Genomic DNA, 26,973 nt, shown 5'->3' with positions numbered 1-26,973 from the left:
AAGGTCTGTTGGTCTTTAATCTTAGCCCTGAAGGAGTCCATTATCAGAAAGTCTAGGATATTGGAGAAGTAAGACACTAGGATGGAGTACTAGGAAAAGAAAGAGAGAGTGGATTTATACTATATAGCTGAAGGGATGTAGTACCCTCTTTGCCTAGAAAGAAATCAGAACCCCCAGGCCTTCCCCAGAAACCACCCATCTTTCAGCCACTCCAAGAGTAGCTGATGAAGAGCCCTTTCATGGTCGTGTGCCAAACACACACCCAGGAACCTCAAGTCAATTTCAGTCCTAATTCCCTAATTCCTTTATATCACTAGAGAAGAATCACACCTTGCTTAATCTGCGCCTGGGTGCCTTCCTCTTTTTTTGACTGAAGTAATGGTGTGTCTGTATCTCTTGTAATTTGCAACATAAAAATATGAGCCTGGTTCTCTAGAGTGCAAGACACGGATCCTGAATTTTAGGGTTTTTGTTACTTTTAGTTTTTGTTGTGTTGGTGCTTTGGGATTTCTGTGATATTAGGTTAAATATATTAATTCTAAGTTCAGTGGCCTTTGGCAAAATTGCTTTTCCTCAATCATTTCCTCTGCCTAGAAATGTGTCCCAACATTTCCCAAGTCAGGTCAGGAAGACTGATTTCCATTAAAAGGACAAGGAGCTGGACAGTAGCCACCAGAGTAAAACCAGACTTCACCCTGAAATTTTCACCCACTCCCCTCAGATGATTCTGTAGTGAGTTCAATGAACAGCTCCGCCTCAGTGGGCCCTTCTTTGGCTTCATGTGTACAGAAACCTCACTTACGTTCAAATAAAAATATAGATGGCACCAAACAAGCGGGTGCTGTCTCTGGTGAGCTCAAATTCTATTTTACCTCAGATGGCAACATCTGTGTAGTTACTGGGAGCATTACTTACCTCAGCCATCTGGGAATGGAGAAGAGGAAGGGGTTTCCTCTAGATTCCTCTATATTACTGGCATATTACCAATAAAGTATATTTTGTAAATTAAAAACTAATGAAGTTTTTAAACCATTATATAAAAAACACCTATTTAATTGAAGACCTGTGTAGACCGTAGTAATATCCACCTTTTGAAATTAGGTGCTTTTGATTTGGGAGAACAATGGACACCTGAACCTGAATCACACCCAGACTGTGTCATCATCTGCAACAAAGTTCTTCAATCCCTGAGAATGACAGATGGCGATAACCTCTGTGTAGTGTTGATGGTTGGCTGAGAGTTCTGAATCACATATTTTTCAAACACTATTCCAAGGCTTCAGGGTGTCTGTTGTTTCATAATACAGTGCCTAGAACATAGAAATGCTCAAAAAATGTTTTTTTTAAGATGAGTAAATGGATTGCTGAGCTGGCAGCGATGGTGCTGCTGGGTCACTTCAGGACCTCTGTCCAGCGCAGCGCCTGACACTGGGCTGCTGCCCTAGGAACATTTGTTGTGTGAATTTTACTCTTATCACTGCCCTCTCAGGCTACAAACGGATTAGGGGCCCATGAATCTGTGAAGAGCAGAATAGTAAAGTTGGGAACTGCACTGGATGATCTATATCTTTCTCAGAAATGCTTCCAATTTTCATCAAAGGAAATTATGCAAAAGTTCTTTGTAAGGGTTCTATATTACACTGGAAGTCAGTGTCTAAGACACCAATACCATCGTTACAGTCCAACTAGAGGGGACTATAATAAGATATCCCCGCGAATTCTCTTGGGTAATGCTATTGCATCTGAATAGAGCTGTTCCACCAGTCTTCTTGGAAGCTAGAAAGGTACCATTTACTACTAAAAAAATGAAAAAGAAAGGAAAATAGTGAAGCCAAAGACAAGGTGAAGCATCCATCTAATTAACCTGGTAGCTCTGACTCAGTCATGCACACCTGGCGGCCCTCAGTGAAGGTGCTGTTTCTAACTCCTACTGTGGAGGTAGAATTGAGTGGAAACCAGTGCATACGGGGAATGAGACATGGCTGTATCCACAGGCAGAGCCCATAGCCATTGGGTTTTCTGTTCTGGCTGGGGGTGGGAGGATGATCATCATTGTGCCTGACCCTGGCCACCAATATCAATGGCTAATTTTTATACCACTTCAAGTCTCACAATCTTTAAAGCCATAAGACTTTAAGACTTTAAGGTTTAGTCATTTCAGTTTGGAACTTTTGTGTATTAGGATACTCTGCATTCTGGCTCTCCAGGTAAGGTACATTATCATCATTTCATCCTAACTGTGATATATATTGAAAATGACTTTGTAGAAACACTTCAGGAATCCAGATTTCACTTAAAAACACCACTGTCTTCAGGAAATAGGAGCATATCTAATTAGGATGTCTGAAGTAACCATTTTTTTTAAAAAAAGGGAAATCCTCATCTTCCTATACACAAATTACACATTCACAATATACTCATATTGCACGTTTACTCATTGTTTTTGAAGTAACCATTTTAAGAAAGTAGATTAATGCTTTTGGTGTATGTGACATTTTTTTTTTTTTTTTGAGACAGAGTCTCGCTCTGTTGCCCGGGCCAGAGTGCCATTGTGTAACCCTAGCTCACAGCAACCTCAAACTCCTGGGCTCAAGTTATCCTCCTGCCTCAGCCTCCCGATTAGCTGGAACTACAGGCATGTGCCACCATGCCCGGCTAATTTTTTCTATATGTTTTTAGTTGTCCAGATAATTTCTTTCTATTTTTGAGTAGAGACGGGGTCTCGCTCTTGCTCAGGCTGGTCTTGAACTCCTGACCTCGAGCGATCTTCCCGCCTCGGCCTCCCAGAGTGCTAGGATTACAGGCGTGAGCCACCGTGCCCGGCCTGTTTGTGACATTTTGATGGCTACTTTGAAAACAAAACAAAACTGAATACTTACCGTGTTTTTCTCTTGAGAAAGGGAATCCCTGCTGAATTTCTTCATTGCACTGATTTACTGTTACATAACAAATTTATATCTGTAGTTCAGAGACTCCCCAAAGCTCCAAACCCATATCTGAAATCACTTCCTGATCATCTTCACTATATATCTCATAGTTTTTTCAAATTCTACTCAATAGTAACAAAATAATCCCTCAAAGCAGCAACCACAACAAAGTATCAAGTTCAAATCTCTTAATCACTACTAATCCAGTTCCTAGATTTTCATTCTGTAAATTCTGTCTCCTGTGATGGGATTAAAGAACTTTGATTGTTTTAGTCATAATAAACCCATTTCCATTTCAGTCTCTCACTATTTAGTGGGCCCTTTTCTCACGTCTAAATGGAAAGTAAATATAAATTGGGAGGTTTGGGTAAATATTGAAAGTTTTTTAATTCATTAACAAATGTTAACTTAGTTGGCATTATTATCCAGGAAGTGAAAATTTCTGGGAATAAAATAGTGAAAAAGGTAAGCCTAGTCCTTGCCTTCATTGAGTTCACCTTCAATGGAAAGGTATAGATCTTATAAAGGGATATATAGAGAGAGATGATAGATAGATATCCTTTTAATACATAGGGTAATGTATCCTTATGAACGAATATATATGCACACATATATACATATACATACATATATGTGTGTGTATGTATGTGAGTGTGAGTGTGTGTTGCGATTCAGCCATTCTGAACTGACCCTTCAAATTCCCCCTGAATTTGTCTTCAGAAATTTGCTCATGTAATTTCCATTCTGACACCAACAGTCAAATCCTCTCCCCATGACCCACCCCTGGGGGAAAAAAAGCTTTCATATCATTACGTACATATGTCATTTCACAATGACAAGCCAGAATCATGGACACTCAGTGTGCTCATTTTTTCTCTTAGAATTTGTGCAGCTGGTTGGAGGGGTTGGACCCTGCTCAGGACGAGTAGAAGTGAATTCTGGTGGAGGCTGGACTGCAGTTTCTGATGGGAACTTCACGTTCTCCACTGCCCAGGTCATCTGTGCAGAGCTGGAGTGCGGCAAGGCTGTGTCTGTCCTGGGGCACATGCCCTTCAGAGGGGCCAGTGGACAGGTCTGGGCTGAAGAGTTCCGGTGTAAGGGGCAGGAGTCTAAGCTCCAGTTCTGCCCGAGAGTGCCCTGTCCTGGAGGGACTTGCCACCACAGTGGGGCTGTTCAAATCGTCTGTTCAGGTGAGACTCAGAGCAGGACTTTAACTTCCTTGCATTCCCTGTTGGGGTAAAAAGAACATGAGATTTTGCTGAATTCCTGTCTTCTCCTACCAGATTACACAGAAGTCCGGCTCATGAAAAATGGCACCTCTCAGTGTGAGGGACAAGTGGAGATGAATATTTCTGGAGACTGGAGACCGCTCTGTGCCTCCCACTGGAGTATGGCCAACGCCAATGTCGTTTGCCGTCAACTGGGCTGTGGAGTCGCCATCTCTACCCCAAAAGGAGCATACTCTGCGGAAGGAGGCAATGGGATCTGGAAAGACCGATTTCACTGCTCAGGAGCTGAGCCCTTCCTGTGGCATTGCCCCGTGACTGCCCTGGGTGTTCCTGACTGTAACCATGGAAACACGGCTGCTGTGGTCTGCTCAGGTAAGAGAGAGGTGACTCATACTCAGGATGCTCTTTAAGCAAAATGTCCCTAAGAGCAGAAAATGTGAAAAACTGGCCTCAAAAGTGAGACATTAGTGAGACATTCTGTGGTGAGAAATGCTGCTTCTCATTGTTCATTCATCTTTCACTTTAGCCCAAGAAGGGCTAAGAGGAATAATATTTTTTAAATGAACATTATTATTCAAGTGTAATACATGGAGAACAGCATATAAATAATAAGTACATACCCCAGTCAAAAACCCCAGCCTAGATCTGCAAAGACAGCATTAGCCAGCCCCAGAAGTCACTTACATACCCCACCACTCACTATACCCTCATTCCTCTCCAAAGAAAATCACTCTCCTACCTTCTACTACCAAAGAATATTTTTGTCGTGATGGATATGAAATCATTCAGTATGTTCTCTTTTGTGTCTAACTTCTTTGACTCAACATTACATTTGGGATTCATCCACGTTGTTGTTTATAGCAGCGCTTCATTCATTTTTATTGCTATAGAGTAGTCCATTGAATTGACCTCATGACCATGAATTGAACCATTCAACTGGTGGGGGAGATTTGAGTTGTTGCAGTTCTTGACCATTACAAATAATAATGCTCCAAATTACCGTGACAGTGACCTTTGGTGCAAATATGAGTGTATTTACTTTGTGTGTTTGACTCTTGGCCTTCTATTTTCACTCTCTTAATGGCATGATATTCTTTGATGAGTCAAGTTCTTAATTTTAATGAAACACAAGTTATCAACTTTTTCCTGTGCACTTAGTGCATAAGACATAAGAAATAAGAGTAAGATGTAACAAGTAGGATACAAGACATCCTTTTTAAGAGAACTTTGCCTACCTCAATATTGTAAAAATATTCTCCAGGAGTATATTATAGAAGTTTAATTATTTTTATTTTGCATATAATTGTACAGATTGATATCTGTATATGATATAAGATGGGGTCAAGTTTCATATTTTTATATGGATATCCAATTGACTCAGAATTCTTTCCTGTAAAGACTCTTTTCCCCACTCTTTCCGCCACCTTTGTCATAAACACAGTGCAAGTATGTCAGAGTCTTTTTCTAAACTCTATTCTGTTCCATTCTATCATTTGTCTATCCTTGCACCAATACTACACTTTCTTAGTTATTGTGACTTCATGGTAAATCTGTATAACTGTAAGGAGTTACTTTAAAGTAACTCCTCTAACTTTCTTGCTTTTCTTGCCATGTATGTGGGTCATGCTTGGTCTTATGTGTTTCCATATAAATTTTAGAATCAGCTTGTCATTTTCTACCAAAAAAAAGCATAATGGTATTCGATTGAGATTAGATTCGATCTACATATAAATTTGGAAATAATTGATTTTGACAATATCAAGTCTTTCAATTCATTTACGTGGCATGTACCTCCATTCATTAATTCTTTACTTTCTCTCAGAGGTTTTACACATCTTTTCTTATGTTTTTCTCCTAGGTGTTTTATGATTTGATGTTATTAGCATTTCTTTCAGTGAAAGACTCCTGAGAATGAGTTCTCTCTGACTTGTCACCTTTATTTTTTGGTTTTTTTTTGTGTTTGTTTTTTTCTTTTTACATAATTTGAGAATTACAGAAAAGTTGTAAGAGTAGTATAAGAATTTCCAGATAACCTTTACCCAGATTTCCTGATTTAGTATTATGCTATTTTCTCCCTTCTTTCTCTTTCTCTGTCTCCCCCGCCCCTCTGCCCCATTTCTCCAGGAATATATAAAATCTTTCTGAATTAGTAGTTAAAAGTAGGTTGCAGACATGATGTCTCTTTACCCCTAAAATACTTCAAAGAATTTCCTTACATAACTACAGTACAGTCACCAAATCCCAGAAATTAACCTTGTTATAATACTATTATCTAGTCCATAAGCCTTATTCGGATTTTACCGATAGTTCCAAGTAAAAGTAAAAACAAAAAAAGTAAAAGTAATGTGCAATCAGTTGTCATGTCCATTTAGTCTCTTTTAATAGGAACACTTTCAGAATCTTTCTTCGAATTTTATGACTGTGACATTTTTTAAGAATACAGGCCAATTATTATGTAGAATGTTCCTCAATTTCAGCTATGGCAATAACAGGAGACTTAAATACTGTGTGAGCACAGTAAATTAATATTGGAGTCTGTCCTACATAAATACAAATTGGCTCTGACTTTTCTTCAAAGTAGAAATTGAAAAGAAAGCATTAGCAAAATTAATCACAAAACACCAGTCTTCCTTAACTTGTTGTACAGATGAGTTGTTAATATCACACTGGATACAGCGGACACTGCTTACTTTGAGACTCTGTAATCCACAGTTGGTTTCCAGGCCCCATTAGCTTTTCTCACAGGTCACACGGGGCTATTAAATAAGAAAATGGTGAGTACAATTACACCTGCATCTAACGGATCCCTAAATAAGGCCTAAATTCTTAGTGCCCCCCAGGTATCCTATGCTATTTTAAATTAGTCACGTGAGTGGGTTTAGATAATTCCAAGGTTCCCACCTAACAGGCCTGATTAAAACAGGATGAAGAGTATCTTTGCAGATCCCTTTTCCAGTGGTTTGGGCAAGGGAAGATTTCTCCATTCAGACATCACATTTATTTCTATAATACATTACGGTAGGGGTGAGGCGAAAACATACATTTCTTTTGTTCATAAATTCCTACTTTCAGGCATACGTTCACCTGCAAGTCCTCTACAATTGCATCACCACACCCTCCTAGCTTAATTATATTGCCCTTTTGTTTCATAGCCAGGTCTAGGTATGACAGTACATTGAGCACCAGCAACCTCAATACTGTTTCCTCCCCACCCCCAAGCCATGTTACCCAGACCAACTCAAATGGCCTCCTGTCCTCTGCCAGGGCTGGGCCAAGAGACGCTGGCCCACCTATCACTCAGACTCATCCTCCTCTCCTTTACCTCCCACCATTTTAATCTGACTGGCTCTGACAGATCTATAGATTCCTCCTTTGTGTAGTCAGTGAATATTTTAAATTCATCAAGGTTAGGATGAATTGAGTGAACTTAATATGATCCTTTTACAGTCTAATTTGTTGGGACACTCAGACCACTTAATCCCTTATGGTGATTCACTACAATTTAGCAGCTACTCCTTCATTGCCTCCTATTTCATAACATTTTTAATCAATAAGCTGCATGCTTCCACCCAGTTTAATTGTCCTATTGTGTTTTTATGATATTTTTTCTTATTATTGCCTTTCTTCTGAAAAATTTTAATCACTTTCCCATCATTCAGCACCACTCATGGCAGTTGGCAGAAGATCCACAACCACCATGCTGACCTCACCTGGTCTCCCCAGTAGCAGTCACAGGGGAGCCCAAGCAACAAAAGCCCCTTTGACCACAGCATCTATCATCAGCTGGGCAAAGGCATAGAATTAAGAAATTTTCAGTATCATCAGATAACCAATCCAAAGATGTTTCCATTCTCAATATTTCAGCACCCTCAGAGGAGTATTCCATTTAAAGGTGGAGTTGGACGATTCTCTTAAACAGGCTATGGTTACGCACCCCTGCCTTTATCCAACTCATGAGATTTAAAGTTTTTCTCTCTTTCCACATTTCTGCAAAAGCTGCAGCAAACTGATGGTCCTGAGTAAGACTGCACATGCCCTTCCATTCAGCAGAACCTGGTACAAGGGAAATAGCTCTTTGATCTTCTATGCACAAAATATATTAACAGGGGTTTTGGAAAGAATGTTGATCCTGGCCCATAAAGTGGCTGGATTTTTGGCTTAATATCCCCTATGTTTCAGGAGTTCTTGATCCCTTTTCCCTGTAACCTATAAGATATTTTCAGTGATCAACAGTTGGACAGGCACCAGATTCTGATCTCAGAAGATATTTGCCCAACTCTTTTTTGGTGCTGTGGTCTTCCCTTCACATAATAAACCACCAGCCGTAACTCTGATGCTCTGGCAGCCTCAGACGACTACTCAATTATAATATTTTTCTTTTTACTAAAACAGAGAAAAACAGACAAAATACCATGTTCATTCATTTGGATTAGGTAAGTATCCAAATATTTGGTAGAATTTCACAAGCCAATTCTAAAATCTATGTGAAATGGAAAGAAGCTGGAATGGGTAAAACAATGTTGAAAAAGAACCAGTTTGAGAGTTATATGATTTCAAGTCTTACTATAAAGCTACAGTAACCAAAACAGTATGGGATTGCAGTAAGGATGGATATATAGATCAATGGAACAGAATAGAGAATACAAAAATAAACCTAAACTTATGTATACTAAATTGATTTTCTACAAAGATGCTGTTATAGGCTTAATTAGGCCCCCCCCAGAATTCATTTGCTGAAGTCCTGACCCCCAGACCCTTAGACTGTGGCTGTATTTGGAAGAGGTAATTAAGGTAAAAGGAAGCCATGTGGGCGGACCCTAATCTAATATGACAGCTGTCCTCATAAGAGGAGGTTAGAACACATATGCAGGGAAGACCACATAGAGACACAAGCCATCTACAGTCCAAGGAGAGAAGCCTGGAACAGATGCTTACCTCACGGCCCTCAGAAGAAACCAACCCTGCCAACACCTTGATCTTGGACTTTCAGCCTGTAGAACTGCGAGAAAATAAATTTCCGTTTAAGCCACCCAACCTGTGGTATTAATACAATGTTATTTATGGCAATCCTAACAAGCTAAATACAGATGCCAAAATTTTTCAGTGGGGTAAGTATAGTCTTTTCAAAAAATGATATTGGAATGAATAGAAATCTGTATGAGTAAAAAATGAGATGCAAACTTTACTTTACACAATAACCACAAAATGAACTCCAAAATGAATTATCAACCAAAATGTAAAAATTTTAATCATTAAACATTTAGAAGAAAACATAGAAAAAATTTTTCATGATCTTGGAGTAAGCAAACATTTCATAAGGCATAGAAAGCATTAACTACATTTTTAAAGTGAGAATTGGACTTCATCAAAATTTAAAACTTTTGCTTCTTGAAAGGCAATATTAAGAAAATGAAAAGGTATTCCACTGATAGAGAAAAATTATTTGCAATATGTAAATCTGATGAAAGACATATTCAGGATATGTAAAGAACTCTTGCAACTCAAAAATAAGACAAATGCCCAGTTTACAAATGGGCAGAATATTTAAAGAAATGCTTCACAACATCATGATTTGCAAATGGCCAATAAGCAACTTAAAAGATACTTAACATCAATCATCATAAAGAAAATTCAAATTAAAGTATAAGGAGATGCCGCTATACAAATAAGAATGGCTAAAATTTAAAATAGTGATAATTCCAACTTTTAGGAAGGATATGGAGCAAGTAAAGCTTTCATACATTGCTGGTGGTAATGTAAAATGAGGCAAACTCTGGAAAAGCAAGAATTTTTTTCAGTTAAACATACACTTACCATCTTACCCAACAATTCCACTACTAGATATTTACCTGAGTGAAGCTAAAAAAAAATTTGTCCACAAAAATATTTAGGCATTAATGTTCATAGTGTCCTTATTCACAGTAGCAAAAAAATTGCAAACAACCCGAATTTCTATTAACAGAAGAATAGATAAACAAATTTTGGTATATTCAAACAATGGAAGATTTTTCAACCATAAAAAGAACAAACTACTAACACACACATTGATGCAGATAAATCTCAAAATCATGCTGAGAAAAAGAAGCCAATATATTTGTATAACAAAAGGAATATATTTGTATAACACCAATAAATTCTAGAAGCTATAAAACTAAACTATAGAGACAGATCAATCAATGTTTGCCTAGGGCTAGGGTTGGGGGTGGGGATATATTTGCTGCAAAGTCATATAGGAACATTGTGGGTTCATGCAAATGTGTTGCAGCTTGATTATGGTGGTGGATTATATAGGTACATACATTTATCAAAACTTATCAAGATGTACTGTTAAAAGGTGTATTTCATAGCATAAAAATTATTCAATACAGTTGATTTTACTAGTTTTGTTTGTTTCTGGCTTAATTCTATTGTGGTAAAAGAATATGATTTTTTGTGGATTCAATCATTTGAAAAAATTTGGACCTCATTTTTGATATAATGTACAGTCATAGGAAATGGTCTACATGCTCTTGAGAATGTGTATTCTGCAGTTTTGATTTCCATATTTGTTAATTCATACCATTCTGGTATTCTAAATACTGATTGTTTTGTCAGCTTCCTCTATCAGTTACTGACATAGTTCTTTTTTTTTTTTCTGAATAACAAGTTATTTCAAAATCTAGCCACCTAAAGCCACCATTTTATCTTTCTGCCAGCTGCCAATCAAATTTTCCTCACGTCCTTTAGGCCTCACAAACATTTCCACCAACACCCATCAGGCTTCTACTAATAGTCACCTTGAGGCCCTTCCAACTTCTTCCTGTTGCCTGGTCCCAAAAGTGATAGCATATGTTTGGTATATTATGAATAAAGATGCTATGAAAAATCATATACAAGTCTTTGTGAAGACAAACATTTTTAATTCTCTTTAGTAGAAGTTTAGTTGAAGACAAACATTTCTCTTTCCCTTTCTAGTTAGCAGTAACATTGCTGGGTATCATGGTAAGCATAAGAATCCTGCTTACTATTGCTGCATAACAAATTTTCCAAAAAAACTTAGCAGCAGAAAACAAAAAATACATTTCATTTTGCTCGTGATTTCCTGGCACGGGAATTTGGGAAGGGCTCAGCTTGGTGGCTCTCCCTTGGTGTCTCTCATGAGGTTGCATTTAGATGTCATGGAGGGCTGAGGTCATTCGAAGGCTTCACTGAGCTGGGAATCCAGGACAGTTCATTCACATGGCTGGCAGCTGAAAGTTCGGCTGGGGCAGCTGATCAGAGCCCCTGTATGTGGCCTCTCCAGCACGATGTCTGAACAGAGTAGACCTCTCCTAAAGCAAACGTGCTAAGAGAATCAGGGGAGGCTGCATGATTTTTCTGACCTATTCTCCTAAGTCAAACAGTGTTACCTTCCATGCATTCTACACCTCACAAGCAAATAACCAAGTTCAGTCCAGATTCAAGGGAAGGAGGCATAGACCCTATCTCTCAATGGAAGCAGTGTCAAAGATTTTGTAGATGTGTTGAAAACCATCACAGGTGTATTAAGTATCCCGCTTTGGTTGTAGATTTCCTAATTTCTACTTTTAGTACTGTCAATTAGGACTTTATATTTTCTAGGACTTTGTATAAATTAATATAAGGCCTTTTCACCGTGTGTTTTGTGTCTTTTTATATTTTCTCTTCTTTTGTCTTTCTGTGGTTTATTCTGTGTATTTTCCTCTGATTTTCCATTTTATTATTTCTACCTTGCACTGATGTAATGTACTGTTTGATCCCTTGAGTTCTTAAATTTAGCTATAGGCTTTTACAGCACTCAAATTTTTATTTGATTTTTTTATAACTTCTCTGCCAAGATATGCATCATGTCATTTAATTCTTTGATTATTTTAATTATGTTTATTAAAATTCCCTATCAGGTAAATCTATTAGCTGGATCCTTTATAAAAATCTTTTTATGTCTCCTTTTTCCTATTGGTTTTCCATCAAATCTCTTTTATGGGGGTATTTTTTATTGATATTGTAAATGAAAAATCATAGAAATCCTTCAAAAAGAATTTTATTTTTATTCTTCTGGGCATTGTGCTTTAGGGGTAAATCAACATATTTGAAGAGAATTGAAACGATTAGGAGCTGGGCATCCATCCTTGTAAGGAATAGTCTACTTTTAGACTATTTCTTCCTTCTATGGTACAAGGTTTCTGGTTGTTTAACAGGACTGCACCCCCTTGGCAAATCCTGAATTACATTTATATTTCCGAAGTCCTGTGAGTCTCACAAAACCTCTACTTAAATTTTCAGGATCTCAACTATTCCTTTTGAATGGGCTAATGGCCCAAGGAGAAGGAGACACACCACAGTCTCTTCTGTCTGAGAGCTTGGCTCCAAACCTCTCACTGCCTTGGGAGGTCTAAAATGCTTTCAAATAATGTTGACATACTTTCACTTTTCTGAAGTCATTTCTACTGTATGTTTGGTTTAAAACACAAAGTTTAGCATTTTCAAAAGCAAAAATCTCCATACAGAATATTAACTCTGAAGATATGAACATATAAAAGCCTTTATCTCAGGTCCCATCACTAGAGTATTTCCCGTTGAGCTCCCTTTCCTGCTCTCTAACCCTCTCTGTAGGACACCAGACCCAGCTGCGGCCCCAGTGCAGTGACTCCCTGTCTGACCCAGCAGCCCCTGCAGCCTCGGAGGACAGAGCGGCCACCTGCTCAGGTGAGAGGCCCCACAGGACCAGAAACCCTTCTTACTTCCTGTACAAACGCCCCACTGACATGGCTCTGTCTCTCCTCAGAGAGCCGACAGATCCGCCTGGTGGACGGGGACAGTCGCTGTGCCGGGAGAGTGGAGATCTACCATGAGGGCTCCTGGGGCACCATCTGTGATGACGGCTGGGACCTGAGCGATGCCCACGTGGTGTGCAGACAGCTGGGCTGTGGACAGGCCCTGAAAGCCCTGGGCTCTGCTCACTTTGGGAAGGGGACAGGGCCCATCTGGCTGGACGGACTGAACTGCACAGGAAAGGAGTCCCACGTGTGGAAGTGCCCTTCCCGGGGCTGGGGGCAGCACGACTGCAGGCACAAGGAGGACGCGGGGGTCACCTGCTCAGGTCTGGGGGGCACATTATCCACAGGCTGGGGGAGGGGAGGGCTCTCCAGGGTGGCGTCTGAGCCCTGGGGCAAGACCCGGAGCTCCTGAAAGGGCCAGAGGGAAGGAGGCTGCTTCCGTAGCGCCTGTCTTTCCAGCAGATGTGCACATTAGGGGCTTTCCTTTCCTCCCTCAGCAGCTGAGATTCTGGTGCTTCCTTCTCAACGATACTTCCTGACACGGTCATTTTCTACGGAGTTTCCGTTTGAAAGCAGGGATCACTCTTCAGTTACTTGTGGTAGCAAAATCTTGAGGCCCACTGTATTCCTTTCCTATGACTTCTGTATCGTAACAACTTGCCACCAAATTAGTGGTGTAAAACAACAGGACTTCATTATATTACAGTTCTAGAGGCCATAGTCTGACACGGGTCTCGCCGGGCCACAATCAAGGTGTCAGCAGGGCTGCATTCCTCTGAGGCTCTGGGCCTCATGTTGCCTTTTCCAGCTTGCAGAAGTCGCCTGCGTTCCGTGGCTCATAGCCCTCTTCCTTGTCCAGCCAACAGCACTGCACCTCTCTGACCATTCTTACATAGTGTCATCGCCCTCTGACCAAGGCCAGAAAAGGTTATCTGCTTTTAAGGATAGCAGGTCCAAGGATGGGATTAGCTTGGGCGGGTTAATCCAGGATAGCCCTGAATGATCTCACCATCCCGAGGTCCTTGTCTTAGTAATGTCTGCAGCGTCCCCTTGCCATGTAAGGTAACACATGCATGGGTTGAAGGATTAGGAGTGAACGTATCCGTGGTTCCATTATTGTGCCCGCTACCCCTTATCCAAACTCCCTTTCATAGAGTCTGCCAGAAGTGTCGTCAGTAGACAGGATTCAGCTTTCCTCCCTGCAGGGTGCCCAGGTCTGTTTAATTCTACTACATCATTGCAGAAATAGAAACACAGGCACAAATTGGCAAAATCAGACAAGGGAGAAAATTTTTCATGTTCCACATAGCAGCACTTCCTCAGCAGAGTCAGTGATGAGTGTTCACCACCTTTGGGACAGGAAGGAAGAAAAACAAAACCCCCAGCACCAAGAGTGCAATGCTTACCGTGCCCTCTTTTCTCCTTTTGATTGCAGAGTTCCTGGCCCTCAGGATGGTGAGCGGGGACCAGAAGTGTGCTGGGTGGCTGGAAGTTTTCTACAACGGGACCTGGGGCAGTGTCTGCCACAGCCCCATGGAAGCCATGACCTTGTCCGTCATCTGCAGACAGCTTGGCTGTGGGGACAGCGGGACTCTCGACTCTTCTGTTGCTGTCAGAGAAGGTTCTAGACCCCGGTGGGTGGATGGAATCCGGTGTCGGAAAACTGCTACCTCCCTCTGGCAGTGTCCTTCTGATCCCTGGAAAGACAGATCTTGCTTTTCAAAGGAGGAAGTTTACATCACATGTGCAGGTGACGTTTTGTCTATTTCTGTGTGTCTGTCCTATCCCTGTAGCTGTCGTTAGTGAAATTTTGTATTTTTAAATCTAAGTGATGAGTATGTGATAAATCTACAAAATTAATTTTGGGTGGAGATTTTTTAATCCATATGTTCCAATCTAGTTTCAAAGGCAAAAATAAGAAACCCTGTGCCCGGGTGGAGCTGGAGCCCATTCTTCTAAGTAAAGTATCACAAAAATGGAAAAACAAGCACCACATGTACTCACCGTTAAATTGGTACAAATTGGTCAACACTAATGTGCACATATGGGAAGTAACATTCATATTGGGCAGGTGGGAGGGAGGAGGAGGGTACGGGTAAATCCACACCTAACCAATGTGGTGCGTGCCGTCTGGGGGATGCACATGCTTGTCGGGTGGTGCAAAGGCAATCTATGTAACCAAAGCGTTTGCACCACCATAATACTCTGAAATAAAAAAATTAAAATTAAAAAAAGAAACCTGTGCCAACAGCAGTTTATGTGAAAAATACCAAGGAGGTTGAGTTGAACATGTGGGAGCATGAACTAATACTCTAATAAACTTTCTAAGGAATTGCTCATGCCATCTTAGGCCATGTTCATTATTCTGTTTTTCCTTAGTGAGGAGAGCAAGAGGTAGGAACTCAGTTATATAAATCACTTACTAGGTGCTATCATTGAGTTTTGGGTTTTTTTCACATATGATGAGACTTAATCCGCACAGCAAACTGTTAGTAGGTACTATTGTGATCTCTTTAAGCAGACAAGGAAACTGAGGCTAAGAGCAGCCGTGTCATACGCCCTACGCCCTAAAGTGAGTAAGGGGCAACCTGGGAGCTGCAGTCCTGACTGCTCTGTTCTCTGAGCCCGCGGTCTTTCATTCTGTGCTGCGGCTGCTCCAGTCCCACAACGTCTGTTGGCAGAAAGTATCGAGTGCGTGTAGGTAGAGATTTATATTGCAAGTATGACGGCAGAGGAGAAGGGTACGTAGTCACGGCCCTCAGGCAGCTTACACTCGAGCTGAAAACACTCATTAGGCAAAAATTTCAAGTGTCATGAAGAAGTAGAGGATGCTGGCAGTGAGCACTTGGAGCAAAAGAATCAATGACATTTTGGTTGAGACCTGAGGACAAGTAGGAATTCGCTAAGGGGAAGTAATTGGAGGGATGATTTTGGGGGTGTAAATACTGAGGTTGGTGAGGGGATCATGGTGTCTTTGAGGTATTGAGAAAGTTCCGTCATGGCCAGAGCAGACAAAGGGCGGAGAATAGCTGATTACCTGGAACGGTGACCAGAGCCAGAGGCCTGTCTCAGGCAGGGCCTCCGTGACAGTGCCTGGAAAGGACGTTTGTTCATGTTCTTGTTGGCCACATTGTGGGAATGGCAGAGAGATCAGGGGCCTGGTGTGCTCATGTCTTCGTTCTTCAGTTGATCTCAGAATCCCAGTCTTCTTGGTGGATCCTTCATCCTCAGAGCCTTATCCTTTAATGCCGTGTACGACTGTTCCCCCCGATCTCACTCACACAGAACATTTCACGGTACCTGCTGGAATCTGGAGTCCATCATCGTCAAATTTGTTTATACTTGCCACATTCCCTTCGCTTTCATGTTCTGATCAAAACCTGCTTTCTCTGAAAACACTGATTTCTCTATCAACTGGAGGCTCTGTGTTTCTCTATCGACATACTTTCTCTGGGGTGAAACTTGGAATAAATATACCCCTGCTGTCAGGTGTCATTTTCAACAACTCCTCTTCTGTCTTTGATCTCAACATCCAGCACTCGAAATTCCCCCATGAGCTGATACCACCCGCTGCTTCTGTTTGTTGCTGTAGTCATTCCCCCTGATCACTCCCTCTCACCAGGAAGACTAACACCAGGTTCACCAGCCAACTTCTTCCTTGTCTTGTCCTAGGCACTGTCAACACCCTGAAACCAGCTGAGACAGCATCCTGGCCTCTCAATTCAGTGAGCAAGTCATTTCCAAGTCCCTTCCTTCCATCCCCTCTGCCTGTGCAGACACTGCTGACCATCAACAACTGTGCGCCTTGCAGTCTTTTTATTTTGCTGGTCCTTTCTCTGATTATTACCTCTTCTCCTCATGGTACATATCCTTAATGCTTCTCCTCCAGCACTTTCCATCCTCATGGAGATGCCCAATATTGTACCTCATCACTTTTTCATAGTTTTCCACACTACTCGTGTTTACACATTGTTTCCTGGCCAGGTTATATAATGTGATTCAACACTGTAATCTTTCTCCTCTAAGTACACTCAACTGCACTGCCCCTTTGTCACTCTCGCCTGACAAGCACAGGGAAGGATAAAGGCAACTACCTAACCGCTCCCTGCCTGAGCTGCACTGGTGAAAATGGCTGGAGAATAGAACACAATTACATTGCTGGACTCTTTCTGAATTCCAGGACTCAAATCTCCAATGGGCACTACACTGCCCAAATTCTAGTGTGCCTGTCTGGCCTGTGCGCTTGCCCTCTCTCTAAGATCATATTTTACATATTCTCTGCTCTCCCCACATGGCTCTTGCCCGCACCATCCTCTCTTAAATGCTCAAGTCTCACACTTCACTGGGAAATTTGTCAGCTGTGAGCTTCCTCGTCTGTCTTTCACCTTTGCACATTTTTTGGCACACCCCCTACCTGGCCTCTGGATCGGTGGCCTCAGTCCTTGTGTGACGCCAGCTCTTCTCCCTGGGCTACACATTCTGATCTTACTGACCTTGTCAAAGACTTCACTGTTTCAAAGGTGCAGTCTTCCTCTGCAACATCAATTTCTCCCTGTCTATCCTGGTTCATTCCCCTCAATATGCACATGGGCTCGAGTGTCTCCCATCTGGAAAACACATGAACAAACCAGCCTGCTTCCTCCACCCCACATCCCCATTAGCTATTGCATCATCTCCTCTCTTCCCTCCACAACCCAAATCTCCAACAGTTGGTCAGATACTCACTGTCTCCACCTCTGTATCCTGTATCCCTTGTTGCTCTGAATTCATCCCAATTATGCTTTAAATGCTACCACTGCTCAGAATGGGTAATGTCATGAACTACAACAACCAGTTCTCTTTTCATTGCTCTTGACCTCTCAGCACCATTCAGCAAGTTGACTTCTCTTTCTTTCTCAATTTTCTTTCTTTCCTGACAGTCACCCTACCTCACTGATTGTTCTTATTCTGACTCTCTGCCTTGCAACTTCGCAGCTCAACCTCTAGATTTTAGACACTCCCTGGGCTAAGCATCAGAGTCTGTAGTCTTCCTTAGCTCTGTGCCTTCCCTGGATGATCTCATTGAGGTCCACGGCCTTAAATGGCATCATTCAGCTGACAGCTCTCAAATGTATACCTCCACAGTCGATTTCTGCCCTTCACTTCAAACTCATATGTTTTATGGATATATCCATAAAAGTGATATATATCACTTCAATATCTAATGGGCAGCTCAAATTTAGCTTCCTAAAGTGGAATGTTTGATTCCATACTAACTTTTCCTAACTTTTCCTCCCTGCCATATGCCCTATTTCAGTTTGTGTCACTGCCATGACCCAGTTACTTAAGCTCAGGACATAGGAGCCAACCTGATTTCGCCACTTGCCTTCCCTTCACTTTCAGCACAACAGCAGGTTCTGGTGCCTCTATCATCAGATACATCTTTAATCCTCCCACTCTTTCCATCTCACTGTTACCTTAGTCCAGGAAAGGTCACCTGTTGCCTGGTTATTCCAACAGTCTTTAGTGGTCACACCTTGAGTGGTCTTTCTCTTCTATAATATATTCTCTATTCAGTGCTGGAAATATATTTATTTTACTTCCCAAGTTGATTAATGTGTTCGTGTATGGTTGGTTGAACTGCCTTTAGAAGTGACATTGGCACATGTCATTGTCTAGTGGCATGTGTCCTGAGGAAAAAAACAACTGGAAACCACGACACAGGGAGTCTGTAATTGGTGTATTTTAGCAGAATGTCAGGGGTGATGTAGGACCTTTGAAGGACTCAGCCTTTGGAGGACTTTGCCATGGGAGAGGGAGGAGGTCCTCCACGAGCTGCTTCAGCGGCCGGGCTCCCACTGATGGATGGAGGTTACAAAGGGCAGGTTTGGTTCACTGTAAGTAGAAGTAACATAAAAGAATGTCACCCATGTGGTGGTCGGTCCCCCAGGGAATGAACAGTGCTACCAGTCGGGTAAAAGAACCCTGCAGGCATTGAGGGAACGGCAACCCACCTTCCCTCACCCCTCCCTGCTTTTCACGGTGTCCCGTCCATGAATCTGCTACACATTTTATGACAAGTACCATGTATACTCCTGGATTCTGTGTTATTTTGAGTTTATGTGTACTGCTTTTGGTTGTACGTTTTTTTTTTTTTTTTTTTTTGAACCTGTGTTTATCTCTGTGTCTTTCTGATGCATTTTGTTCTCTGTACATTTATTTGAGTCTCATGGAGACATTTCTGTCTAATAGCCATCTGTCTACTTATATAACTGTCTTTGAATTCTACTTGTTCTATTTTTTAAATATTCTATTTTTAAAATCATTCCTCTCACTCTAGTAATCTCCTTTTCTACCCCACATGTCATACTGAAAAATAGATTGAAGTAGTTTTCAATGGTTTATAATTTTCCATTAAAAGGTATATTAGTTGAATATTGAATACAAATTACCTCTGATTTTGGACTATGTTTTTAAATACCTTCTATTTATTATCACAACCCAAGAACATTAATTTATGTTTTCATTATTATCCTACCGATTAGAAGAATTTAATGGAACTTTTTCAGTGGAATTTACTCAACTATGCATTCACTCAATACCTATTTATCAAGCCCTAATCATAGTATCCATAGAAGGCTCTCCATAGAGACTCGTTGGTGATACATACAATGTGAGTGGCTCTGTCCTGAGAGCTGGAACAGAGAATGAGATGCGTGAGGTCTTTCCTCTACACACATGAGCTCCACACATGAGCTTTCATTGATGTGTGTGCCTGTGTGTGTGTACATGTCTGCATTTGTATTTGTTGCAGGAATGTGGAGAGTGATAAACAAACAGATAAAATAATTGCAGCTAGTGTTATGGATACGCTATACTGCAATTACATATCTCAGTGACTCAGCCTGTAAGATTCATTGTGAAGCCTGCTTTGTCACTTGTACGTGGACTGCGCCAAGGACAATAGGCACCTTGTCTGGGGCAGGGCCACCCAGCTGCCCCTGATCCGGCTCCCCCATTGTCTGCTTCTGCAGGAGCCAGACCTGAGAGCTGCCCAGCTGCCGCCCCCTGCACAGGTACATCAGCCCCCCACCTCCCCTCCAGGCTCGCAGGGGCTCTCTCCCTCCCACCAGGGCTGAGGGGGGTAACAGGATGTGCTGCCGCCTTTTCAGACAAAGAGAAGCTCCGACTCAGGGGAGGAGACAGCGTGTGCTCAGGCCGAGTGGAGGTTTGGCACGAAGGCTCCTGGGGCACAGTGTGCGACGACTCCTGGAGCCTGGCAGAGGCCGAGGTGGTGTGTCGGCAGCTGGGCTGTGGCTCTGCTCTGGACGCCCTGGGGGAGGCTGCGTTTGGCCCAGGAAATGGAAGCATCTGGCTGGACGACGTGCGGTGCAAGGGCAGGGAGTCCTCCCTGTGGGCCTGTGCTGCGCAGCCCTGGGGGCAGAGCAACTGCAAGCATGAGGAGGACGCAGGAGTCAGGTGCTCAGGTGAGCAGCAGGACCAGGCGGATGGGCTGGGATGATGCAGGTGCCAGTGCACATCCAAAAGCTCATCCTAGGATGACCTGCTGCCCTGTGCTGTGGCTCTGGAGAACCTGGGTCTGATCTCCTGGCACCTGGGAGAGAGCCATGTGCCAGTGATGGTAGGTGTGACCCAATGACTTTTCCAGGCCAAGTCAGCACAGTGACCTCGCTCTCCTTCTATTCTCACCAGGTGAAAGGAGAGCTGTTCCCCCCAGGCCTGGAGGTAAGTGTTTCTTCTGCTCTGGGCCATTTGACAGAGGAAACGCCCAGATTGTCAGGGACCTGCACTGTGGAATCTGCCTTCTTCGTGCAAAATTACAGTAGCCCTGATGACCGGGTGCTGTGAGCAGCCATAAAGTTTCACTAAGTTGTAGCGGCCAGAAAGCTGCATGGGTTACCCGGCATCCACTTCATAGAAACCCCTTGGAACTCGATTCAGAAGAAAGTTGACAGAGCTCAGGGCAGGGCCTGGGCTGGTCACATCATGGGTGCAGGCAGATGCATTGAGTCTGAACTGGCGTCTTCATGGGCTGGAGGACGCAGGAGATGGCCGGCGTACGGGGGATCTGTGGATTTATGACCGTCTCTAAAGGCTCATGACCCTTTTATCTTCTCAGGCGCCAGTTCAGGCTCAGCTCCTGTCCCTGGCATCTTCTCCCTGCCTGGGATCCTCTGCCTCATCCTGGGAGCCCTTCTCTTCCTGGTGCTCGTCATTCTGGGGACTCAGCTGCACAGATGGAGAGCAGAGCGCAGAGGTGCGTCCTGGGGGACAACTGTGTGGCCCGGGAAGTGTGTGGAGGCAGGCAATGGGGCCAGGCCTGGGAATAGGAAAACTGGGCTAGGTGTCTTCTCACCGCATCAGTCTGCAAACTCCATCTGCCTTACACTACACTCCAAGGGCTCTCAGGAGGCTCTTAAGATTGGGGTCTGAGTACTCACAGGTCACGGCCTCTTGTGTGAGGCAAGAAAGAGTAGGAGCTGAGCTGTGCATGCAAGCTGGGTAAGGCCATGAGGTGCAGACGTGCTGCCTGGGCTCTGAGCCCTTCAGGGGGTCCTGGCAGCCCTGCGGGCTCTCCACGTGCAAGCATCGGGGAGTGTGAGGGCTTAGCCTGCTGATTCCAGGGTGGTCTCCGGTGGCGATCTCTGACCGGCCGCTGCTTTGCTCAGCCTTATCCAGTTTCCAGGATGCTCTCGATGAGCCTGTTTACCAGGAGATCGATTACCTCGGGATGACAAGGGAGGATCTGCTGGGAAGCCCAGGTGCGTGACCCCTGGCTCTCAGCCACCGTGAGCCAAGTCTTCCCAGCACCCGCAGACCCACCTCTGCCCCAGGATGCCTGAGGCTCCAGGTTCGAATCTCAGTAGCCCTGGAGCACTGAGCCTTCCCCTCACACCCCAGGAACCACGTGGGTCGCAGATTTCTTCTCTGCCTTTCCACGAGCCAACGGGGGTGGAGGCATTGTTCTGTTTGTTTCTGGATGTTTTTCTCCACATTAGGGTCCCTGTCAGACGACTCAGCGAGTAAACTGCCATATTACACAGGGGATGCCGAGGCCAACCGTGACTATAAATCCACTCCAGGTAGCAGAGCTGGCTCTTCCCTGGCTGGGTTCAGGGGCAGGAGGAATTTCCCTCATGGAGGTGAGGTCCTGAGGGGACAGTGTTCCTCCGACTGGGGTTGGAGGGGGCTCTGTTTCCAGCTGGGGTCCAGCCTCCCCCTTCTCTGGCGACTGTGTGAGGTCGCATGTTTGGGCCGGGTTCTTTGTGCCTGGAGCCAGGCTTGTTCACTGACAACAGGCACATGTTGTTTAAAAAAATAACACCTGGGATGCGTAATCTGACTAAATGTTTTATTAATATTTAGTGATGCTCACTGGTGTGAGAGTCTCTTTGAAATATGCTGTTTTCATTGAGAACTATTAGGGTATTTGGATTATTTTCCCATTTATGAAACATTTGGCCTTGAAAAGCCTGTTAACACAGGGAGTGAATGGTGCCTCCATCAATGAACCGTCAGAGTCTCTGGGTAGAGGGACTGTTGATATCGCCCAGGCCAAGCCATTCACTGTGGTTCCACCTGTTCCCCGTCTGCCCTCAGACCCTCCGGGTCAGGCGGCTGATGCACCCAGTAACGGCTATGACGATGCTGCAGAGATGCCAGGTGTGGGGACGCCCCCCGTCCCGAGGAAGAGTGGGGGGGAGCTGCCCCCAGAGGAGGAGCGTGTGGCAAGGGCCTCTCGGGCAGGTGAGTGGCGTGAGTTGGTCTGCAGTGATCTTTTGTCTCCTCCAGGACAAAGTGAATTTGAGTTTCTCAGTGCTCATCGTTCGTGCAGACTCAAAAATTGGATGACCTTCTGTGTTTGAGAGCATCACCTTGACCACATTCCTTTCTTTAATGTTGTCAGATTCCATGGGAGGGGGAATCACTCTGCCTTCCTGGTATCTGTGTCTCTATCGCTCCATCCTCAATGTGCCTGCTTTGACACTTGCAGATTAATTGAGCGTATTTACCAAATCCGAAAATAGAAGAACTCTTCTGATAACATTTTTGTGCTGACTCATGTTTGAAAGGCAGTTATTTTAAAGATTGTAATATTGGAATTTGTGACACATTTTGATAATTTAAGATGTGCTGTGACTAGATGTTAGCACCGATCTGTGCAAGGTCAATGATCTATGGTGGTCTTAAAAACTAGAATCCTGGTGGTGGATGCAGACTGCGAGTTTGTAGGCAGCTGAAGGCCAAGCTGCTCCAGACATTGCAATGGCGAGTGAAGACGCTCATTCTTCAGAGCAGAGTATTTCTCCATCTGAAGGCCCTGGCATTCCTGGGGACGGGGCAACTGTGGGAGGATTCTGAGATGGTTCTGTGGGCATTTGGGAACACAGACCAAGGCCACCAAGTGCACCGTTGGATGGTCAGTGGGAAACACGTTTCTCCAGATGTCATATCCTGCTTCCTTCTTCCTGTGAATTCAGACTTGTCAGGTCAAAGGAGAAATTTTCACATCCCCTCTTAGGATTCTTACTGATTCCTTTTGCATCTCCTCGCTCATTGTGTAAGCCAGGAAACAGGTCAGCACAGGGCACCTGCACCGGCCACAGATCTCCTGTGATCCAGTGTCCCCGATGAGCTGGGACTAAGCCCCAGGGACCCACGTGGACTGGATCCTGACGGGATCGCCCTGATGTGTTCCTTGCCGTAACTGATGTTAAGTGGCCTGAGCTTCCGTAGCATTGGTGGCCCCTGGGGAAGCTTTGTCCTGGCCACTTCCTTGACTGTGCCTGCACCACAGGGCTCTGTCCTCTCCCTCTGTCACTTCTCTAACCAACGTCTCTGTACCGTTTCAGGCTCTTCTCTGCAGTTCCTCAGAGGGACAGCGGACCCTGGGAAAGGAGCAGATAGACCCTGGCTGCCCCAGGGGCAGGAAGGGGACCCTGCGTATGACGATGTGGAACTACGTGCCCCTGGAACATCTACGGTGGCTTTCCCATAGTGTCATATTGGGAATGAGATGAGTCTCTGACAGTCTAATTGCCTGCATCCCGATGAACTTCTGCTGACCTGTAATTGCATGACATGGAAATTGGTCAAAACTACGTATTTTGAATAAAGTACTTTTTGTTTTATGATAATTTAGCAAGTTTCATCCCAACTGCTCTTGGAGGATTAGCCCCTAATCACAGTTTCCCTCAGAGGAAACACCAGGAGAGTGAACTCACCTGTTCTCTCAAATCCCCCACAGGCTACTCGAGGCACCGCTGTGCCCAGGTGCAGGGATGTCCCAGGTCATGTAGACAAGGTTCTGCACTCGGTCCACACGCTCACCCTCGTTCCTAGCAAGATGAACTCAAGAGGAAAGAGCCAATGCTGACATTCATGTTTGCTCTTCCCGGAGATGTCACAGCATCTTGTTTTAACAGACTTGGGCGTCAGTTTCTAAGTTGAGGGGGGGAATTGTCAGGTGGAAGGGAATGGACATACTTTTCCTTGTTCTGCCCAAATTTTCATGGACCAATTACAAATCTATTCCTACATAACTATGTCTTCTTTCTCATCTCTAACTCCCTAGGTTACTTTTTCCACTTATTACTCAGCCCATACAGACTCCTCCTCACATGTTTCGTGTCCAGTTGGTCATCAAATCCTTTTAAATTTGGTCTTTTTTCTACATCGCTTCCTCTCCTTTCCTCAGGACATTGCCATGTCTTGTCTTTCCAATTATGAGGGAATTATGTCAGCTCAGAGCTCTCTTCACTGCAGCCTGATGGAGGACAGCTTGACGCTCTCCCACAGGCCTGAGTCCCTGTGCGATGACAAGGCAGGAAAGAGGAGACCAGACAGAGGAGACCCTGAAAGGGCATAGACAGACACGCCAGGCCCTTCTGGCTATTTGGATTTTACACATATGGATGGGGAGGGTTGTAACAGGATTGAACTATCCGACAAAGAACTTCAGACCAGGCTTTTCTCTAAAAATACATTGCTTAAAAATTGCTTTTATCTGGTAACTATTTACAATGCAATAGGATCCTGCTGCGATTCTCCAGGGCAGAGAAAGCCATATTATAATAGTGGCCAAAGAAAGGTCACATCTCCAGACCCCTCCGTGACACAGTGAGTTTATGGGGGAGGTTTGCTGCACTAACGTAAGAACTGGAGTTGTGAGCAGAGCCCACCCTGTTACTTAGTTCACGGCTCTGGATGCCATGTGGGGGTTCAACGTACATGTTCTCTTGTAGTCCTCATAATCCGTGCAGTGCATGGGGGTTGGGAGATGTCTAGGGCTTCTTCCAGTGCACAGACAGGGCCACTGGCCGTAGCAGTGACAGAGCAATGAATGCCCACCAAGATCATTATATTCTACACATGATGATGGTGTCAATAAGGCCAAAATGGAGAGCTAGCTACTAAGATTTTGGGCCATTAAAAATCAGGAAAAATTAAGGAGGAAGGAAGTAGGAGAAGCCTCCCCACTCAGATTTGGACAGTACCAGGATGGGTCCTATTATGGACTGAGTGCTCAAAAAGTAGCCAGTGGTTGGTGGCAGACTTTCAGAGTGCTCAGACTCAGGGAGATAAGTGGCATTATTCCAAGTGATCTATGCTGCCCATGAATGAGTCTTTTATGAAGACGTGGGTTTGGAGGGCATTTCATTCCAGGGTTTGCCACAAAAGCCAGAAAACCTCCCTGCACAGTAGTAATTGTGACAGAGCAGCCAGAATGTCATGTAGGAATGGCATTTGTAGGAAAATCTGTCCTATTAAGAGTGGACTTTGCATATAAGCCTGGAGACCTGCCCTTGGGAGGACCCCGTGGAAGATCCTAGATTTTCCTGAAACTTCTGAGGGAGTTAACACTCATAATATCTCATTCCAGGCAGAATGGGGAAGTCACAAAGACACGAAAACATCAGGGGTTATGTTACATACCAACTTCCAATTTAATAACCTAGTGTGGAAGATGGCGATATGATCTCTACAGTGAGCAGGATAAAGTTGCAGCCCTCATTATGGGCTTCAGCACCGAACATGACCCTCACAGAGCTAGTCAAAGCCTGCATAGGACTGGTCCCTGAAGCACTAACTGGAGTCGGAGGTGAGCCTGCGACATTTGAAGTGGTGCACAAGACGTCTCCAATATGAGTTAATTTCTAAGTCAGGACTGGATGGGATAAGTTAGAACAACAAAATATTACCAACATACAGCCCAAATTCTTGGTTTGAGTGTTATAGCTTAAATGAAATTCCTTCCTTACCCACAGTTGTAAATCTGCAGAGATGGAACCATTGGACGTGGTGCATCCCTCTCTTCATAGGAACTTCTGAGGCTGCAATACCACAGAGGGATGCATTGTTAAAGCAGAGTCAAATAAATTATAGAATTTAACCTGACACCAAGCTTTACAAAGAAACCAGGCACAAAGAGAGAATGTACCTTTAGAGGGGGCTCAAGCTGGTAGATGTACCTTTCTAAAGGTCTTTTTTTTCAGGTTGGGACACAGATGAGCTCTAACTATGTGGGTGGTACAAGTTAGACCAAAGGAAGCCCTTTAGGTTTGAGGCTTCTCAATTTTTAGACTTTGTCAGTCCTATAGGTAGAGAACTTATGTGACTAACTTCCTTCCTGCAGTCAACCACATCTCCAAAATAAACCCAGGTTTATTTACAGGCATCAATCTCGACAGAGTGGGTATATTCTGATAACATATTTTTAGATAAGAATTTCCTTGGTTATCTTCCAGCTAGTAAATGCCATCAGAATGTTTTCCAGGAGGTCTGGGTGAGGGTAACACTGCCTTATGCCCTGGAGCAGGGGTTCAGCAAATTACAGACCCGATGTTAACTCTTTTATTGCCAGAGACCTGTGGATTTGGGTCAATGGTTCCCAAAGAATGAGAGACAGAGTATACCATGGAGCTGAAAAGGTCACACAACCATGCTGTTTTCACTTTGTGTTTTATATTTTTCATAAAATCTGTACAGGAATTAATTAAGAAGTCAAAATTCTATGGCCCTTCTTAATAAAAAACACTAGTC

General features: G+C 43.6%; 1 protein-coding gene across 1 annotated transcript in view; it reads left to right on the top strand.

The window, feature by feature from the left end:
- Nucleotides 1-24,799, top strand: part of LOC138396796 (scavenger receptor cysteine-rich type 1 protein M160-like) — a 164,672-nt gene extending 139,873 nt beyond the window's left edge. The window contains exons 16-28 of the mRNA XM_069490461.1: nucleotides 3,809-4,117; nucleotides 4,211-4,528; nucleotides 12,767-12,859; nucleotides 12,939-13,253; nucleotides 14,366-14,680; nucleotides 19,944-19,985; nucleotides 20,082-20,396; nucleotides 21,050-21,187; nucleotides 21,600-21,692; nucleotides 21,930-22,013; nucleotides 22,531-22,677; nucleotides 23,784-23,914; nucleotides 24,629-24,799. Of these exons, the coding sequence (XP_069346562.1) occupies nucleotides 3,809-4,117; nucleotides 4,211-4,528; nucleotides 12,767-12,859; nucleotides 12,939-13,253; nucleotides 14,366-14,680; nucleotides 19,944-19,985; nucleotides 20,082-20,396; nucleotides 21,050-21,187; nucleotides 21,600-21,692; nucleotides 21,930-22,013; nucleotides 22,531-22,677; nucleotides 23,784-23,914; nucleotides 24,629-24,799 (2,471 nt within the window). The remainder of the gene's footprint in view (nucleotides 1-3,808; nucleotides 4,118-4,210; nucleotides 4,529-12,766; nucleotides 12,860-12,938; nucleotides 13,254-14,365; nucleotides 14,681-19,943; nucleotides 19,986-20,081; nucleotides 20,397-21,049; nucleotides 21,188-21,599; nucleotides 21,693-21,929; nucleotides 22,014-22,530; nucleotides 22,678-23,783; nucleotides 23,915-24,628) is intronic.
- The last annotated feature ends 2,174 nt before the right edge of the window (nucleotides 24,800-26,973 follow it).

This window comes from Eulemur rufifrons, chromosome 16 (genome assembly GCF_041146395.1).
Source record: "Eulemur rufifrons isolate Redbay chromosome 16, OSU_ERuf_1, whole genome shotgun sequence".
Lineage (NCBI taxonomy): Eukaryota > Metazoa > Chordata > Mammalia > Primates > Lemuridae > Eulemur > Eulemur rufifrons.
This window is presented reverse-complemented; position numbering and strand designations above follow the sequence as displayed.